The 19,699-nt window shown below is 39.0% G+C and overlaps 1 protein-coding gene across 2 annotated transcripts; it reads right to left on the reverse strand.

Annotated features, from left to right (window-relative positions):
• Positions 1-4,554: 4,554 nt before the first annotated feature.
• Positions 4,555-14,796, reverse strand: pyroxd1 (pyridine nucleotide-disulphide oxidoreductase domain 1). 2 transcript variants are annotated; one of them, XM_005451776.4, is made up of 13 exons: positions 14,669-14,796; positions 13,871-13,951; positions 13,375-13,494; positions 12,186-12,314; positions 11,648-11,721; positions 11,368-11,564; positions 11,179-11,276; positions 9,292-9,394; positions 9,078-9,190; positions 8,359-8,481; positions 6,600-6,737; positions 6,323-6,412; positions 4,555-4,830 (listed from the first exon to the last, which is right to left on the reverse strand). In XM_005451776.4, exons 1-13 carry the CDS (start codon positions 14,669-14,671, stop codon positions 4,672-4,674), a joined length of 1,428 nt encoding a protein of 475 aa, XP_005451833.1. In that variant the 5' UTR covers positions 14,672-14,796; the 3' UTR covers positions 4,555-4,671. The 2 variants fall into 2 exon arrangements, with proteins under 2 accessions (XP_005451833.1, XP_005451832.1); XM_005451775.4 differs by lacking the exon at positions 14,669-14,796 and adding an exon at positions 14,043-14,383.
• Positions 14,797-19,699: the final 4,903 nt, after the last annotated feature.

Raw genomic sequence — 19,699 nt, forward strand, 5'->3', positions numbered from 1 at the left:
TCCTCGACATTTTGATTATTTTTATTTTGCGGCGGCGGTCGCCGGTGTTACACACAAGCGTACACTTTTGCATGCACAAACCGCTATGCTACTGCCGTCACATCCGCAATCTACTTGAATGAAATCCGCTGCGTGACACGTCTGGCACGTCTGAGCTTGTTAAACGTTAAAGCTAAACGTGAGACGACTAAGTTAGGCCGACAACAAGAGGGTACATCTGCTTAAATATCTGTTCTGTATTAACGAAGCCACTCAACCAGTACTGAGGTTATAATTTTCAATAAAAACAAAAATGTATCCGTCACTAAGATAGTGTCTTATTTGTAGCATGATGGATACGCCTTGCCTTTTACGGTCTGATCTTTATCTAAGTCACAGCTAAAGACATTGCACACACATCAATTGTACTCTTCCAGTATTTACTGGAATGCCGAATATTGATTTACAACCACTACTAGGAATTGAGTATTCTAATAAAACAGATGAGATTATGTTTATAGATAGCCCGGGCGTTCACCAGTTTACATAAAAAAGCCTTTAAGTGGGGGGGGAAAGTCACATTATAAGGACAGCATGAATACTCTTCTCAAGTCATTTCATTTTGAATGATGAAATCTTCAAAAAGTGAAAGAGATAACTTTAATAATCTACTTTGAGCAAGGAGTTGGCAGTAGTAAGAAGAACGCCCTTTAACAGGAAGAGCTCTTTTGCAGAACCAGGCTCAGGGAGGCGAACATAACTGGACTTCATGAGGTTTTTGCAGATATTTTGGTTCTTTAGTTCTACAACAACACCTAGTGGGGTCAGTTGCTTTGGAGTTGTTACTGAGGGTCATTAACCCACTATTTATCACTATTTATTTATTTATCATGTGGTTACATGAGCTGAGGTGTGATAACAGGCATAGGACATGCCAGTTGACAGGTGAAACCTCTGTGAGACATTGCCCAATCTCACATTAAATGAGTTATTGACGTTACCTGAGGTAAGGTAAGAATGGGTATTGAAACGCCTAGGGAAAGGATCAGTCATTGTAAGTGGCTGATACCTGGTTTTCTAAGCCACCACCTCATTTCGAGAATATTAATTCACAGAAACAATATTTGTTCATAGAAACTGGGTGATAACTGGTTTCATAATCCACTACTTCACTTCAACAATATTTGTTCGCAGAAACCATCCTGTCTTCCTGGTCGAAAATGTGAACATTGGCGTCCACAAAAGAACGCCCTTTGTCCTTAAGGCACAGGTGTACACCCGAGTCTTGTCGTGTTGAGGTGGCTCTCCTATGTTATGCCATGCTTTTGTGGAGTGGCTGAAGTAGCGGTCGAAGCACTCCTCACTGCACTGCATCGCATGGACTATGGTGTTTGTCTGTTTGGGCTTAGGGATGAACCAGTTTCTATGTTGCAAGAGCTACATGCTTGAATAAAAAAAAAAGTTCTCTGACAAACCTGTTACATAAGGAAATGCAATGTAGTTTCAACTGTCGTTCTCTTCCTCCTTGGTTGGTGTCTGAAATTCTTTCCTGTACATCTTTGTTGATATAATAAAGGCCCACTTAAGGTTAACTGCATGTTTTAGATGCTTTCTTTGCATTTATGTGTTGCTTTTCTTTCCGTTCTTCTTTAGAGGAATCATTTTCTTGCCAGTGGTGTAGGGTCCTCAACACCACAAGGTCCCACCACCCACTGGAGCACCAGTGGGTGGGGGAGTCAAAGAATAGGTACTTTGTGTGTGTGTTTGTGGTTTTCTGATGAACATCAGCATGGAGATTTCCATCCTCCTCAATGCACCTGCGACCTATTCCCATCCCTGGGGTGTTTAAACCCCAAATCACACCCTGCCTCAGGTGACGTCAATAGCAAATATATAATGGGGAGGTTGAGCAATGTCTTACAACGGTTTCAACTGTCCTCCCGATGATGGGTGCGACCTAGAGGCAGGGGTGCCTCCAGAATTTTTTCATAGGAGTGGCCATATGAAAAAAATATAAATGTGCCAAAAACATAATTTTCACTTTTATATTATGCTGTTGTCAAATATAGGTTACTTGGAAAAGAACACATATATTCAATTACCTTTTCTAAATGCTAAGATGAAAACAGAGCATTAGTAATGTCCTTAATCTGTATGAGGTTTAAATATTTTAAAGCTTCAAGACTCAGCCATTGGCCACGCCATGTTTTTAATGGAAGGAACCAAAATCCATGTTTATGAATTTGTTATAATCACCCATGCCAGTGGGCGGGGGACTGGCCACCCCCTCAAAATTTGGGTGTAGTTGGGACTTCCGGTTAATGAATCAATCAGTCAGTTAAAACAGATTATTACAGATTTCAAAATCTTATTTGGTTTTCATATGTGCCTATTTTCAGTGATATCAATTTTGACAGCAGGAAATTGACTAGGCATTTAATTCTTTTCTCTCTTTTATGCCATACTAATATTTATGCCTGATCTCAGTTGCTTAGTAACACACAATCTGTCTACAGTGGCACCTGGCATCTCAGCCCTGCCTTCCACTGCAGCAGTTTGCATATAAACAAGGACTTGAATTTTATCTTGATTCATTTGGCCACCTAAGCAGTGACTCACCCTGTAAACAATTCCCCATTTTCCACCTGTGCAGGTACACCAGGGAAAACCACTCAGTATAATCAATCAATTGCTGCTGATCGCTGGGCAACTCAAACTGACCAAAACTGGAAAATGTCATCTAGCCCAGAGAAACTTTAGCAGCAGCAGCAGCAGCAGAGGAATTAGTTGTTCATATTTCTTTACTAAAAAGACAAGGATATCATTTTGTGTTGCACAGTTGTTGTTGCTCATTTACATCCCTATTTTTAGTCACTTTTCAAATCCAGTGAGTCAGCTCAACCTTGGGTGCTCACTCAACCAATCAGTCAATAGATATGCCTAAATAAAACCACTGGCCTACAAACACAAGCCTACAGGTAAACATACAAGAGAAGTGGGTGGGTGGGCATTCTGGTCATCATTAAATCAATAAACTACCTTTAATGTTTCTTGTCCTTTGTCATTTGGTGGGTTTTCAAATAGTAATACCACAAAAGCAACGTCTCACAGTAACAATGGGCAGCACAATCTAGATTGTTGCTGAGGCCTGGGAGGAGCTCTAGTTACTCTTCAGGCTGAAATCTGATCAGGAGTTACTAGGACAGCATAGAAACAAAGAGATTTTCCTTTTCGCTCTCACGAAGAACACGTTTGCCTATTAAAATCAATGGGCCAAGTGAGTGTTAGTGCATGCCATTTTCATACTACCCTGTGTATCTTATACCTCAGTATATATCTGATTTAAATCAACATGATGAGTTTAAACCATGACAATAAAGTGATGGATTTACAGTGCTGTGGAAAATCTCCAGCCACACCCATTTCCATTTATTTGAATCCAAGCAGCTGACTTTCTTGGAATTTTAAAAAGTGCTATTGAGCAATAGCTTCCAATACTTTCTGAAGGTTTTTCAACATTTTCCTTTGGAAATTGACACTAATTTTCAGATATTTTCTTTAAAGACTGTTAAGCCAGTACACACTGATCTATAAATAATTTAAGCATAGAAAAGGCACAACCTAACTCAAGGGATTAACCAGCACAGGGATTAGTCAGCATATCTAAACATAACTTGGCAAAGAACCAAAAAATTCTATCTTCAGGCACTTTGTTGCTAACAGCCTGTTACACAACACGCCTTCCTGCTTCTTTAATCAATGGAAGATAATGTTGTTTCACAGGTAGAAAATAGTATTTTGGCATCAACAAAAATATTTCCAGAGAGCTATTGGTAATTAAAAAAAACTTGGTGTATGTCAACTTGGTATGCAGGGTTTCCTGAGAAAACTGTCAGAAAAACTGTCAGGCCTAAAACCTATAGCAGATGAACAGTATTTGTCTTTAAGCATATGAAAAAATCCAGCGATGAGAGATGTATCTCGCCCTCCAGTTGATCTACTGTTCACTGAAGCCTCATCAGAAATCTTGGTTTTGAATCACCATACATACCATCTGGAAATATTTGAAATGGCAATGGCTTCAATTTCAATATGACAATGATCCCAAAAACAGATAACACAGTAAAAGCATACCTGGATAGAAAAATGCACAATGGAACACTATCAGTCATGGACTGGCCTCCCGAAAGCCTGGGCTTCAATATTAATGAGTGTGTGGGTTCATCTTAACAGAGAACAGAACAAGAGACAGCCAATATCCAAAGAAGAGCTTTGAATATCTTTCAAGAAGCGTAGAGAACTATTCCTGAAGACTGCTTAAAGAAATGACAAGAAATGTTGCCTAAGAGAGTTCAGGCTGTGTTGAAGAGTAAAGGTGGTCATACCAAATATTGACTTTCAAGCTTGTACAAATGTCAGTGTCTGTTTGCACTTTTCAATAAATTGTTGCAACCATTTCCCCTTTGCAAGGAACCTCCGAAGAAATTGGGGATGGCTCAAGACTTTTGCAAGGTATTGTATATACTGCTACAAAAATACTTTTTCCTAATACATATTTCAACCAACAATTTAGTGCATGTGGTTTAGAAATTTGTTTTATTTAAAGCAAAAATAAATAATTTCATTTACTATTGCAAACATAATCTTTCTTTCACACAGCTAATTGCTATTGTTCAAACTCTCCAGCAGAGCTCAGTCGAAGTAGTCTTCTATGTCAATGTCAGGGTTAAGCAATTCTTCTCCGTATGGCGTCAGATCCATCTGGTTGAGTATCAGGTTTTCAAATGTCTCTTCCAGGTCTGTTTCTCCAATAAGCACTGCTCCCACCATCCTCCCTCCACTGAGAACCACCTGGAACAAACATTTAATTGGCATGAGATGGACAAAATATTAATATTGGCCAGAGACTGTATACAAAAGACAAAGACACCCTGACAGCTCCAATTGGTTTCTGGGCTCCAGATTAGCCTTTGGTGATTTTAATTTTGGAGACTGAAGAAGCTACACTGCTGTGAAAAAGTATTTCTGCGTGTGCATGCACACTTCAGTACAGACAACTTTAAAGCCCTCCCTTCAGCACTGTGCTAAGGTCGTCAGTCTGATACAAGACTGGATTTTAACAAGGCCACTCAAAAACCTCTATTTTGTCTTTCTCTCTAAGCCTGGGGTGTCCAAATTCAGGCCTCAAGGGCCAGTGTTCTGCAGGTTTTAGATCTCACCCTGTGTCAACACACCTGAATCAAATGATGAGTTCATTACCAGGCCTCTGGAACACTTCAACACATGTTGAGGAGGTAATTTAGCCATTTAATTCAGCTGTGTTGGATCAAGGACACATCTAAAACCTGCAGGACACCGGCCCTCGAGGCCTGGAATTGGACACCCCTGCTCTAAGCTATTCAGAGGTGGACATGCTGGTGTTTTGGATAATTGATCTGCTGCGTAACCAAAGCGTGCTTGAGCTTCAGGCAATTGTGTTAGAATTCACGTTTCCGTCAATTACAGCAAGTTGTCCTAAAGCAGCAAAGCAGTCCCCAGCCATCACACTACCACCACCATGTTTGACTGCAGGTATGATTGTCTCTTTATCAAATGTTGTATTAGTTGTATGCCAGACGGAACGGGACTCAAGCCTTCCAAAAACTTAAATTTTTGTCTCACCATTCCACAGAATATTTTCCCAAAAGTCTTGGGGATCATCAAGATGTTTTTTTGGAAAATGTGAGACAAGTCTTTTTCGTCAGCAGTTGTTCTTGCCTTGAAACTCCATTTGTAGATAGTGTATTAATGGCTATCCCTGCCATTATCTCACTGGAGTCATAAAACCTTAGAAAATAAAACCTTGCATTATAGCCCTTCCCAAACTGACAGATGTCAATGACTTTCTCTCATCTGTTCTTAAGTTTCTTTAGATTGTGACATGATGTGCTGTTTTTGAGAACTTCAGCCTACATCACTATTGCAAACAACGTCTTGTTTCAACAGGTCTGGCAGTAAACAAAGCTGGGTGTAGCTTGTGAAAGTTAACTCAGCTTTTGAAAACTGCTTAGTCATGGTTTAACAAGGGTGGGACAGATGCTTGTTCACACAATGCCAGGTGGTTTTGGATAGCTTTTTCCATTTAATGAATAAAGTCATGATTTAAAAACTGCATTTGTATTTATGCTCGGGTTATCTTTGTCTGATATAATTTGTCTGATGATCTGAAACATCTAAGTTTGATAAATATGTCAAAATAAATAAGTAAAAGTTCAGAAAGGGGGCAAACACATTTTCACAGCACTGTAAGTACCCGTCCTTTTACCATTTACTGTCATCACACTGTTTATCCCTGCAGTTTCACCTTGACATACTCCTGGCCTTTAGTGCAGCGTACCAGCAGCTCATGGTCTGGCCCAAGCCCTTGACCATTAAACTTTCCCAGTAGGACCACCTGTGGAATAATCAGAAGGAGACATGTTTTTTAAAAAGCACCGTGAATCAACCTTGAGGCTAAAACCATGCGGCCCTGCGAAATCACCTTGAAAAGAATGAAAACCTTTCCACTTCGCATAGTTGATGTTTAACCGATTAGTTATCATTTAAATAACTTTGCTGCACTTTAGTAAAACATCTCTTACCTTGTAGTTGAAGAATTTAGTAATATGTGAGAAGAGTTCAAAGCAGAAGTCCAGCTCCACTGGTTCTGACAGGCTGTGTGCTGCCATGCAACGGCCTGCATACCAACCCATCTGACGAGCTTGCGTCCATAAACGCATCTGTACACAACACACATACACAGCGTTACATTCAAATATGCATTAGAGTGCAAATATAACAGCTGCTCTCCACACTTTTCTAACACTGCACGAAGTGTCAATGTCTTTACGTAACATTGTGTATGAAACGTTACGGCCTACTTTTCTTTTTAGCAAAAAATCTTTATGTGTATGTATGCGATCATGTTTTAGAGGATGACTACAGCAACAAAAAAAGCAGAATTAAACATTTTATAAGATTAAACTAACAAAATAAAATACACCGTGAGGGGAAAGATTTTTTCAAAGTAAAGAAGACTCAAGGAGTTTATTATCATTTCGTATGGTGTTACCCAGCCTGAAACGAAATACTGTTTCTCACCAGCCTCTACAGTGCAATAAGAAATACAGTTTAAAAAGAATAAATACAGTTTAAAAGAATGAGTTTTAAAAAAAGAGCAGCAAAAAAGGCATAAATAGCATAAAATCTAAGTTCTAAAACAAACTCCAGTCACTCATAAAGTAATGAGTTTAAAAATATTGACAAATGCTTCTTAATTTAAAAAATAAAATCCAGATATAATTATTTCCTTAAATAATCTCTCCTAATCTCATTTGTTTAAAGTTTGAAACACCTTCACCATGCAGTGCAGTTAGCTTTGTAAGCCTGTTCAAGCGCTGGCTTTCTCAAACCATTAGTTGTTAAACTTGTCGTTAAGTCAGCGAACTGAATTACTGCTGGCACGCTGGGTCTAAACTGACACCTTTCAGTGTCGATTTAAACCCACATCTATCACAGTTTCACAGCTTGTTTCACAGAAAGAAATGGAAAAGTTTTGTTGTATTGTACAAACTACTGAGAATTCAAATGCACAGGGATATAACGAAGCCTTGCAAACAGTCATATCTGGGACAAATGAATCTTGTTTCACTAAAATCTGTCCAATGCTCTAGGAGTAGTGAGTGTTGTGAAAACTGTGGCTGTAAAATGACCCATAAGATCTCAATCTTGACCTTGAGCACAATTAAGATGATTAGCTGCTCATTGTGTCCAGGAGTAGCAATTCCTATGAACTGCAGATGGACAGATGGATGCTTTGCCATGGCATAAGCTAATACATCTAATTATCTAACTTTTAATTGTTTTCCACATCTAGAAGCCGCTTAAAACAGAAACAGTTGCTTGGCATTATAATTTTGTTTTAAGTCAAAAATCAGGGAGCACATGGTACACTATCGTGGCTCAAGAGTTGGGAGTTCGCCTTGTAATCGGAAGGTTGCCGGTTTGAGCCCTGGCTTGGACAGTCTCGGTCGTTGTGTCCTTGGGCAAGACACTTCACCCGTTGCCTACTGGTGGTGGTCAGAGGGCCCGGTGGCGCCAGTGTCCGGCAGCCTCGCCTCTGTCAGTGCGCCCCAGGGCGGCTGTGGCTACAATGTAGCTTGCTATCACCAGTGTGTGAATGTGTGTGTGAACGGGTGGATGACTGGATGACTAGGAACTAGTAAAGCGCTATACAAATACAGGCCATTTACCATTTACTTTTTCTAATTTTTACACTGGATTACTTAATTCACATGAGCAGTACGTAATGTTTAAAGGACAAAAATGCTGCACTGTAGATTAACTGAATGTTTTTTTTACCTGCTGCCACAGAGGGCTCTGCTCCCAGCACGCAGTGCACACGTCACCTGCAGCGTACACATCTGGCTCGGATGTCATCATGTGATCATCTACTTGTAGGCCGCCATCGTCTGCAACCACAAACTTTCACACAAAGAAGTGATCAGCACCAGTAACAAAAAACAAACAAAACAAGGAAAGATGGAGTACATATAAGTAAATCAGAGTGGTTGCTGTAGACTTTACACTGACTTTGATGCAGTGTCGCTTTACACAGCCTGAAAAACCAGAGTATGAAAAAGCTCACCTGTCCTTTACTGACATCTAGAGGCATTAAAACCACATTTCCAATTACAAAAACAGATAAGCTGTACAAGTAGGTCTCATGCAATTTGCCTTGCAAAACACTGTACATTACATCGATGTGAGCAGACACGAGAAGAGGTAGACTGTGTACTATTAGTGAGGTTGAAACACTTGGGAATCAAGAGGGAAAAGGCACTTTATGTGGGAACAGGAGTATTTAATGTAGCGTAGCAGATACAGTCATGAAACTGTGTTCCGCTCAACAACTTTTGGTAAAATCTAACACAGTACTGGCCAGAAACATGACTGTATGATGAATGACAAATGGCACGAACGCATTTAATAATAATGCAAAACAACAACGTTCCCAAAGCCTGAAAGCTCTGGCAGAGTCACTAGGAATTTCCACTTTGCATATGGATGAGTTTTCTTACCGTGTTGCCTTGGAGAAAGGGCTCAGTGTTTGGAACGACACCTGTGGCGCTGACAACAAAATCGCAGCCAAATGTCTTAGCATTAGTCAGCCGGACGTAAACTGGCCAGTCTCCTGATGAGACAAAGTGCAGAGTGTAAAAAAACAAACAAAAAAAGTGAGCAAGAAAGGAGGAGGGTTAGAGAAAAACACAGAGCAGTAAATTTAATCCTCACCACACTCGGTTCTTAGTGTTTGCTGTGGGGATTTATGAAGCACCTCAGAGGTGAAGATCTTTTCCACCTCACACTGGTACTCCACTGAAACTCTGCGGGACACCTGAGCACATGCCAGCAGTGTGAGGGGACTCGTCAGAACAGGAGGACAGTATGACAGGATAAATGATGTGCTACACTCAGGCTTTTATAAACTAAACGTGTCTCCTACCATTAAACAGTGCAACACATTATTTGATATTTAATTCCTGCAAATACAGTAAGTGTGGATTTTTGACTGTTGGTCAGACAAATCGTGGTTGTGTTGCTAACCAGGGACTCACTGAGCCTAGTAATCCAAAAACTCTGTATTTCACAGACTTTTTTTTTAAACTTTTTACATAAGCTACAACCATTAATTTAGATCTTATTAGGCTAGTGTTATTGCAACCAGGTTGAAATGGTTAGTAAAACAATGTTAAAAAGAAGCAAAAAGAAATTTTGGAACCTAATACTGTTAAACCTTTAGATTGTCTGCTATCTGTCCTGTGTGTCCACTATGGCATGCTTCAGCATTTCGTGTAGTTGTGAACAAGGTTAGCAGTAATTCTGTGCTGTCTCACCACTACAGCCTACGCTATTATTGCATGCTGAAGTGGAAATAACCACTTCCCCATTTCTCTCACTGCATTTTTGCATTTTTGCCATGTCTGAACCTTGACAAAAACAACCTTTCGATCATCTGTTAGAGACATTGTACAGTCACAGTAAAAAGAAGCCCTCTTTCAGGTCTAAGGTTTTACATATCAAGACAAATTAAAAATCATCTGAGCAGATCTTAGAATTAGTTAAATACGCGATCAGATGAAACACAAAACTAGTGTGTGGAACACCACTGCTTACTGCTTCCGTATGACTTAAGTGGGTAAGCAGCAGTCAGGTGCTGCTGATCAAATGCAGATGATTAACTCATCATCAGCAAGTGTGAGCACCTTTCTAAAAGCAGAGGTTTTGGCAGTTTGTAGGTCTGGAGCTTTCAGATCTGTATTTATGCAATTTTGTGCCCTGATATGTAAAATCCTAGAACTGACAGATGGTGTACTTTCTTTTGACTGTGACTGTATAATGAGGAGACATGGGACTGAAACAAACTTGAATAGAAATCTATGGGAAGAGTTCTGTAACATCTCATAGGTTAACAGCTGAACTAGGCAACGCATAAGTCAACCACATAAAGGTTGTGGTTGTTTGCACTGGGTCTGTGTGTGTGTAGAATTTTCATGTTGTCTATGTGCCTTCGACTGATCCTCCAACAGTCAAAAGATTTACATGATTGGTTAACTGATGATTTTAAACAGGCCAGGAAAGCTTTTAGAATAAAGCACTTTATGAATGCACAGTTAAAACTGAGTGGTCAGTATGACTGAAAAAGAAGTACAACCTGGGTGAAAAAGCTTTTTAAACCTTATTTGCAATGTTAGCAAAATGTTTCAATCCTTGTTTAATCACATTTGACATTCTACACTTTCTAATATAGCTGTTGAATAGCAAGATAAGGTTCAAGAGGGATTTTGATACTATGAATTTGATAATGAACCAACAGAAGGCACCCACAGCTATGCTATTAAGTTAATGGCCGTTAGGGTGTGAACCCATTTAACTGCACTGTAAAATATAACAATAGGTATCTTAGAAAGGCGGAACAACACAGAGGAAGTGACATGCATTTGGATAAAGATCACAAAACTAATTTCCCAAATTAACTGTACTGTTTTATAGTTAAAAACACATTCTGAAAATTCAACTACCACAGAAACAGAACATGTAAGACATTTTAGGACCTTGTTCAAACAGAACATTAGCCTTTGTTACTCCCCACAGACTTCAAACACGCATACAGCATCTCACCTGCTCTGCTCCTCGAAGAGCTATTCCTTCATGCCAATCTGGACCCAGGGCACTTCCAGAATCCGTAGGACCATGACCGTACGCTTGGGAGCTTCTATCTGAGAGAAGACAAACATTTGCTTTCTATACTTTTTTCTGTATTAAAGGAGAGAACAGCAGAAGTGTAGAACAGGAAGGAAAAGACAGAACCTGCTGTGAAGGTGTGTGAGCCTCCGGGAGCTGCTTCCTCTGTAGTGTAGCGAGGCCTCTTACAGGGGGCAGCTGCCTGGGGTTTGTCGGCCTCGAGCGATGGGATGAGGAATTGTGCCGCTCCTGCGTCAAAGAAGGTGTTTCCTATGGCCTTGTCCTTTACCGCCCAGATCACCTCACAGCCTTCCACCTCATACCTAAAGATCACAAAGTTCACAAGTACTCAGTAAAGCATGAATAACTGTGGGCTCAAATGGCATTCTGGCTACAGCAGACTTACACTAATTCCAAAGCAATTCCTCCATTCCCAACAATAACAATCCTCTTAGCTTTGGATAACCGCTTCTGAAACTCCTTTAAAAGAACAAAGAGAACTATTGAATCATCTATGTTTAAAAGTTATTCATAAAACACAATCATTTACAGACACCCCTCATTTTATAAACACTTAATCACTATGTGTAATTAATGCAGCTATAGATAATACACAAACACCTAGTTTTTTGTTCAATGAAACCAATAAGATCTTACAGAAGCTGTAATAGCTGAAATTCAAACACTGTTTAGTTGTACAGAAGCTCAAAGGGTTAGTAGACTGGTAATTAGTGGATAATGCCACATCCAGTTAAGTAATATCACATTAATGGAGAGGAAATGACTAGAGAAGAGGGACTAAAATACAAGGACAAGCAGTCAAGCTGTTTTCTTTGGACAAACTGTTTGGTGTTACTATTAAAGTCTTATGAGCTTAGTTTCCTCAGGAATTTCAGACCCAAATGCTACTAGCTACACAAACATTCAGAAGATTTGGCTTGTACCTGAGCACTATCTGTGTCCCGTATCCCCAGCACGTAAGGGTTGTCCTGGGTTAGCAGCTTGGGTCTGGCACCGCTGCAGATACACAGCTTCTTATAACCAAAAACTCGGCCATCTGCAGTTTCCACACACTGACGAAGAGGAGGAGGAGGATTAAAAGGGAAATGGCAGTCAATTTTGAGCTTTAACTCTTGTCTCTCACACCCTCAGTTTCTTGAAAAAAAGTTGTGATTTAAACATAAAGGTCGTCTTTTAATTCTCCTAAACTTGTAAGCATTTAACACATTTGCCTAACACACAAAAGATCCTAATTTAGGATCCAGGAGGAGACGCAAATCCCTGAGAAGGGAGGTTGCAATGTAAAAATTTTTTTTAAAAATCTCACCAAACCAAATCTCATCCTTAATCCTTCACCCTATGTTCTTTTTTTGTCGTGTTATGCAGGCCATAACACAGTGGATCACTTCATAACCAACAAAAAAGAGCAACAGTGAAGAGTGCTGCCCACTCATATTTTCTTTTCCAGCTGAAGATCTGCTACACTCACCTTTATTAAAGCTCTCAGCACCTCTCAAGTCAAATTAATTATTGATAATCCTAAAAGCTGACATCTAAAATGAAGGCACAACCAGTACAGACTGACCTGCACGACAACCTTCACCTCACTTTGAGCTTTGATTTGGCTCATTACCTTTGATTACGAGACATGTCACTAAACTCGTAACAAAGTGTTTCAAAGAAAGCAGCAAATTTTCATATCAGGCAGAGTATAACAACATTTATATTTCAATTACCATATTTCAAAAATTGCTTGCATATTTGCAAGTTATGATATAAAATGCAGTCTCTTGACAGTTATGTTGATCATTTATTTTCATGAGACAGAGGACGCACCATCTCCTCTGTTGTCCTGAAGAATGATGCAGCGTAATGGATACGCTAAAGGAGGTACTGTTCAATTCATTATTGTACTGCAACAATAATCTCATTCTTGTTCCATGGAACCTGCCCACCATATGTCCACAAGGTGGCAATAGTACACAGTTAACAGTAATTGAAAAGTGCTTGTTGCATCAAGATTTGTTGCATGAAATCACTGTTTGCACTCTGCTATAATTACAGTAAGTAAACAATATATGTGGCCTTTACTGTCACATACGCATCCTACATGCGGCCAAACAGTGACCTTACATGTGACTTTGTGTGGAGTGATTTGACAGCAGAATGGATGATAGTAAGGTTGGGGAATTTTTCTTCCAGAACACTAGATGGTTGCTCCTCCACGTCAAACTCTTCCAGTGTCCTGGACACCTTTGAAAGGAGGACAGTGGAAAATTACAGCATTAAAAGCCATTCAGAGAAGTGATCAGATAGCCTGTTGATTGTCAAACGCGAACAGTAAAATACAGTGTGTACACGATGATCATATTATGTTTTTAAAGGCAGCTTGTATGTGAATCATCAGAATCAGAATGACTTTATTTATCCCCAAGGGGCAATTAACAGTGAATAATGAATCATCATAATCAAATACTGATTATTTCTTTTTTTAGTACAGTTGATGACTTAAAATACACGAGCACATGCATTTGTAACGTGGGAGTTTGTGAGAACAAATCCATAACTGTCAGAGATGAAGCTCCCACTGAGCTACCGCCACCATCATCGTCATCAATGTCCCTCTGACCTGCTTGTAGTTGGTCACTGCCTTGATGTGGGGACCTGCAGTTATCAGAGCCACGTCAGCGGACGGAATCTGGGACGACAGCTGTCAATGTAGATTAACATGTACGTTAAGTAGCTACATGGCACACGCATTGTACTAGCAAAGCTTTTACATGCCATTCATCTCATTTCACCTGCTCCACACATGTCACGCCAGCGATGCCACCCCCCATGACCACGAACTGAAACGTTTTCTCTTTTTTATTTTCCATTCTTCTGAAATGATCAGCTAACAGAACCTAGCTAAAACTTGACCCTTGGTATTTTCAAGACGCCTAAATGGGTTTTAACAGTCAAAAGATTTCTCGGACACTTTCCGCCATGACGAGGAGACGTCTGCACACATGAGAAACGTGGAAGCCCAACTGGCTGTCGGGCTGAAATATCAAAAATACTTTAAAGTTATTCTCGAGGTAGCTAGCTTGATTTAGCACACATGAGACTGGTGTTGCGTTTAAAGTGCCTCGGAAATGGAATATTTTAAACTTAAAAAGACATAATTTACGACCTCCGCACGCTTAACATTGTACAAATATGCAACTGAATCCACTTGGAGTTAAGTGAGGAACGGTCTTAAAAGCCATTAGTGAAAAAGTTCAGTGAAAGATTATGAAATGAATGAACTTTGATTAAAATTAACAGATTTAAAGGACTGTTAGACAGCTAACATCGATATAAATAGAGAAAGTATGGTTAATTTTTAGGGTGCTATTTTGTATGGATTTTACGTAAGGTGGAAATCCCAGTTAAGTAATCTTACCATATTTTAGACATTTCTCCGGGTTTGAGAGGAGGAATTCCGATTTTTCGGTTGTTTACGAATGCAACACGGCCAAAGTATTGTAACTTCCGTGTTTATGCGTAGCGACGGCAAGCGGCAGGAAAAGTTTGTCGTGCATAACTTCGAAACGCGTACATCTAGAACACAGATATATATATATATCTATATTTTTATTTGTTTTATTTCATCGACCTGTGCTTGTGATATCTAATTCCTAAAGAGCCATGAATATTTTCCAGGAACGAAAATATATGTCGACTAAGAAGCAGATATAGAGGAAAGATTAAACATTTAAATTTTAGTCTTCTAATACGAGGCTGTTTAGAAATATCGTAGCCTTGTAGTCATAGTTTCTGCTTACTAGCTGAAGTTTTGTGTGCTATATACGAATTAGCTATGGATCACAAAATGTCTTGTACATACAGTAATGTGGAAATTTCTTGAGCCAGTCTTAATTTTTTTTTTTTACTATGTTACCCTACTTCCTTGTAATTTTTTGTAATGGTCTTGAGTAGTAGTTCATCAGAAGTTTTTCTTTGGAAACTGGTTTTTTTTTTCTCACTTATTTTCATTCCAGTCCTCATAGCTGACCATCTTCAGAAGATTTGTTTGTTTGTTAAGCACCACACCACAATGAATCATTCAGATGTAAAATGAAAAGGCACCTAACTCGAGGAATGAACCAGTGTTGTGTCTACACATAACAACAAAGAACTAGTTCGTATCAGTAGCACTGTTGCTATCAGCTAGTCTCAAAAACGCATCATTTATTCCCTTTTTTTTTTTTTTTTTTTTTTTTTTTAAGCTTTTAGCCAGAAACGTGCATATCTCAGCATGGTGTCCTGAGATATGCTCTTAAAAGGAGGGGAAAGCTGGGCAAACGGAAGAAAAGAAGTAGTGACAGGCCTAAAAAACTAGAGCAGATGTACTGTATTTTTAATTATGTTTGGACATGTTTCAATAAATGTTTCTAATTTTCCGTGCAAAATGTAAAGAACTGAGGGGTACCTCAACATTTTTGCTCAGTACTGTTGGATACATTTTACTTCCCCGTTTATTCGTTAGTGTTTGCTTCCATATTTATTACCTCTCCATTTAATCTTTTTGTGTAAATAGAAAGACAGTCAAAGCAGTAATAACAAAATTAAAATCAACAACAATATAGGGAATTGTTTCAGATTTCAGAACCAAGGACAGCACTGTTTGTTGTGTCCAGAAGAGATCTGTCCATAGTACTGAAACAGGGTGGAGGTCATTGTTTGGAGACAGACAGAGTTTTGTATCCTGTTTTTTGTGATTGCAAATAGATAATATATAATATAATGAAGATCTCTTATGCACCATGTATTTGTCCACGTAAGTCCCCATTTGAAGATACAAATTCCATGCTGCCTTAGAAACATTCTTTAAGAAACTCAGAGAAAAGTCTTAAACAGGTCGAAACAACCAGCTTGTATTAATATTTTGGATTACATTCAGATCTTATTAGGAGAAGTGATGCTACACTGGCTTTAAATGTAGCTCGCCTGGTCTCTGGATAAAATGACCCTCTGTCTTATTGTTGTTTATCAATAATTCTTCTTCTTATTGTTATTATTATTATTAATATTTGCATCATTATTTCATTATATTACAAAAATAATGAAGCTTACATTCTTTCTGGTTATATTATGTACAGTCAGCCCTTTAGTTTTAATAGTTTATGTTTCAGGGCATGAGAGAAATAATCTATTCCTTATTAGATCTTAAAAATGTGAAGACTACAACCTCAGATAAACTACAAAACATGACCTGTTAGACCATGCTATTATTTATTTAACACCAATTAAGCCAAAATGCAAAAGCAGTGTGTGAAAAAGTCCACCCTGTGATTCAGTAACTTGTAGAATCACCTTTAGCAATAATACGTCAGATTAATGGTTTCCTGTACGACAGCCTTATGAAGAATATCTTTTGAGTTTCTTCATAGGTTAGATTTTAGGCCTCAAGTTTTCCATTCATTTTACCTTTATTCCCTCAATCATGTTGTCATATTTTAGTCTCTGTGGTAGGTGTTTTTCTGTTTGTCTTACGTCCTGTTTTGGGGGGATTTTTTGGTAGCACTTCTCTTGTGTGCATTGGATTTTAGCTCCCTTGTCTTATTGGTAAAAATGGTAAATGGCCTGTATTTATATAGCGCTTTACTAGTCCCTAAGGACCCCAAAGCGCTTTACACATCCAGTCATCCACCCATTCACACACACATTCACACACTGGTGATGGCAAGCTACATTGTAGCCACAGCCACCCTGGGGCGCACTGACAGAGGCGAGGCTGCCGGACACTGGCGCCACCGGGCCCTCTGACCACCACCAGTGGCTGTTTAGCCTATTATGGCTGTTTAGTTTTAACTGTGTACTCTGGTGTTTTTCATATATTACCTCATATGCCTACTTAAAGCATCAGTCTAGTCTAATTCTTTGTCTCATTGTACTGCTGCCAACTGTTACTTCCTGCCAACTGAAAAGTAGTCAAACATCCAGCCAGAATTATGCCAGAAGTGTTTTGATGACTACCAAAGAATCCTACTGAGGTGGAACTTGCTGTTCTTTTCTTTACTTGTGATATTCATATGTGTTATATTTGCTGTAATTTGTGAAGCTCTCTTGGCCAGGTCTCTCTCTCGAAGAGATTTTTTATACATCCTTTTATTTTAGAATAAATTAAAGGATGTATAGCTTTTGGGCATTAAAAAAACAATAACACTTTCAGCATCAGAAAAAATAATAATTTTATTCACAACAGAGACCTTTTATTACTGTAAAAGACATGTAAATCAATTTAGTAGTGAGAGGAGGTTAAAGTCCTTTGTTTTGAATTTTGGTGGCACAGCAACCTTCTTGTTTATATTGTAACACAACTGTACCTTTAATGCCACAGATTAACGTGGTCACCAGGCCATGAATCAGATCTAAAATTCCATCAAAACATTCATCAACCGTCATTACCACAGTGATAAACAACCCCGCAGCAGATAGCAGTTGCAGTGCCATTTGTGGTTTTACATGAGGCAATCGACAGATCTTGACACGATCCCCATTCACCGTCAGAGTGTTTGGGGGATAATGGCTGCATTGTTTTTGGATTCATCAGCAAAAGCCGGCACTTGTTCTATTTTTGAAAAACCTTTTATGCAGGTGCTAACCGTGCATGGGAGTATTGATGTCAGTGTCTGAGATGATCGGGTCGCTGCTAATCAAACAGAGGTTAATGCTGTGCGTCATACGTCGCCTCTTGATATTCATTACCCTGAATAACCTCTGCAGAAAGGCAACACATGACTATATAGGAATACAGTATTTGAGGCAATTACTACACTTTACTTAGCTTAGAATGGGGAACTTTACCTATTCATGTATCTTCACATCTGCATGAGAGAAAGGCTCCAGAGCAGGACTTCTAAAGAAGAAGTGAGGAGATTTATTTACAGATTACATGAAAGCTAAGCAGACTTTAAGATGAAATTAAAAGTACCAATATTCTCAGGTTTGATCAATAAACAGCTAAAGTTAAAAAAGACAAAAAAGAAAAATGACTCCATCAAAGCAGAAAGACACAGTTTGAAAATGACAGATACTTCTCTGTAACTTCAGACTTACCATGTAATAAAAGTGATGATCTTCTATCAAAATTACCCCCTCTGTGTGTAATTCAGCCAAACACTGATGATTATTTGTCAGCACCGTTTCACTTCTGCAGATACAAAAGATGTTGTGAGAAAAGAAGATGAATTGTTGAAAACAACTCTCTCATTTTTCCCAATGTTGTTGTTATTTTGTTCTAAAATAATATTCAAAAATCTTTTTAAAATGAAAATCTATCTATCTATCTATCTATCTATCTATCTATCTATCTATCTATCTATCTATCTATCTATCTATCTATCTATCTATTTTTAATGTCATATAATTCTTTAGTTAATTCCCTCAGCAGTGGCAAATTATAAAGGAGAAAGTGAAGAAAGCAGAACTGGCATAATGAAGAGGGCCATGATGATGATGATGATGTTGATGATGAAGAGCTGTGAATCTGATTACACTGTAGCATAATGCAAATTAGTCATCTGAGGTGTATATTGTGGAATACTTGAGGTTACATACTGAAGTAAGGTGCAATATAAAAACTATAAATCTGCACTAAGTGGTAACTTTCTCTGCTACACCTGTTCAGCTGTTCCTTAACACAAATATCTAATCAGTAAATCACATGGCAACAACTGACTCCACTCCTGAAGTTCAAACCGAGCATCAGAGTAAATATGAAAGCGACTCTGAAAGTGGCATGGTTGCTGGGACCAGACAGGCTGGGCTGAGTATTTCAGAAGCTGCTGCTCTTTGGGATGGTCACAAACAACCATTTATATAGAGAACAGTCTGAAAAAGAGAAAACATCCAGTTCTCTGGGTGAAAATGAAGATAGTGGCCAAACTGCCTCGAGCTGATAGGAAGGGAACAGTAACTCAAACAACCACTTGTTATAACCAAGGTGTACAGTAGAATATCTATGTATGGCTGAGGCTGAAATTCCCACAGGATCACAAAAATTAAACACTGGAAAACTGGAATAAACTTGGCTGGTCTAATCAGTCTCAATTATTTGCTGTGACATTAGTTGTAAGCAACATCAAACTATGGCTCCATCCTTCCCCGTATCAGTGTGGCTAAGTTGGTGTTGTAATGGTGTGGCACACTTTGGGACACTTCGTACCAACTGAGCATTTATACACCACAGTCTGACTATTGTTGCTGATCATGTCCATCCCCGTATGACCACAGTGTACCCATCTTCTGATTGCTGTTTTCAGCACCATGTCACAAATCATCTCAAACTTGTTTCATAAACATGACAATGAGTTCCCTGTACCTAAACAGTATGGTTAAAAGGTGTAGTCACATCATGGATGTGCAACTAACAAATCTGCAGCAACTGTGTGACACCGTCATGTCGATATGGACCAGAAACTCTGAGGAA

This window comes from Oreochromis niloticus, linkage group LG17 (assembly GCF_001858045.2).
Source record: "Oreochromis niloticus isolate F11D_XX linkage group LG17, O_niloticus_UMD_NMBU, whole genome shotgun sequence".
NCBI lineage: Eukaryota > Metazoa > Chordata > Actinopteri > Cichliformes > Cichlidae > Oreochromis > Oreochromis niloticus.

What these genes read in the sequence shown, in the direction of transcription:
- pyroxd1 (XM_005451775.4), bottom strand. Translation starts at nt 14,120, where the DNA reads ATGGAAAATAAAAAAGAGAAAACGTTTCAGTTCGTGGTCATGGGGGGT. An exon ending in CTCTTCGAGGAGCAGAGCAG is followed by an intron (nt 9,395 to 11,178) that starts GTGAGATGCTGT and finishes GCATGTGCTCAG; the next exon opens with GTGTCCCGCAGAGTTTCAGT. An exon ending in AGAGCCCTCTGTGGCAGCAG is followed by an intron (nt 6,738 to 8,358) that starts GTAAAAAAAACA and finishes TGTTGTGTACAG; the next exon opens with ATGCGTTTATGGACGCAAGC.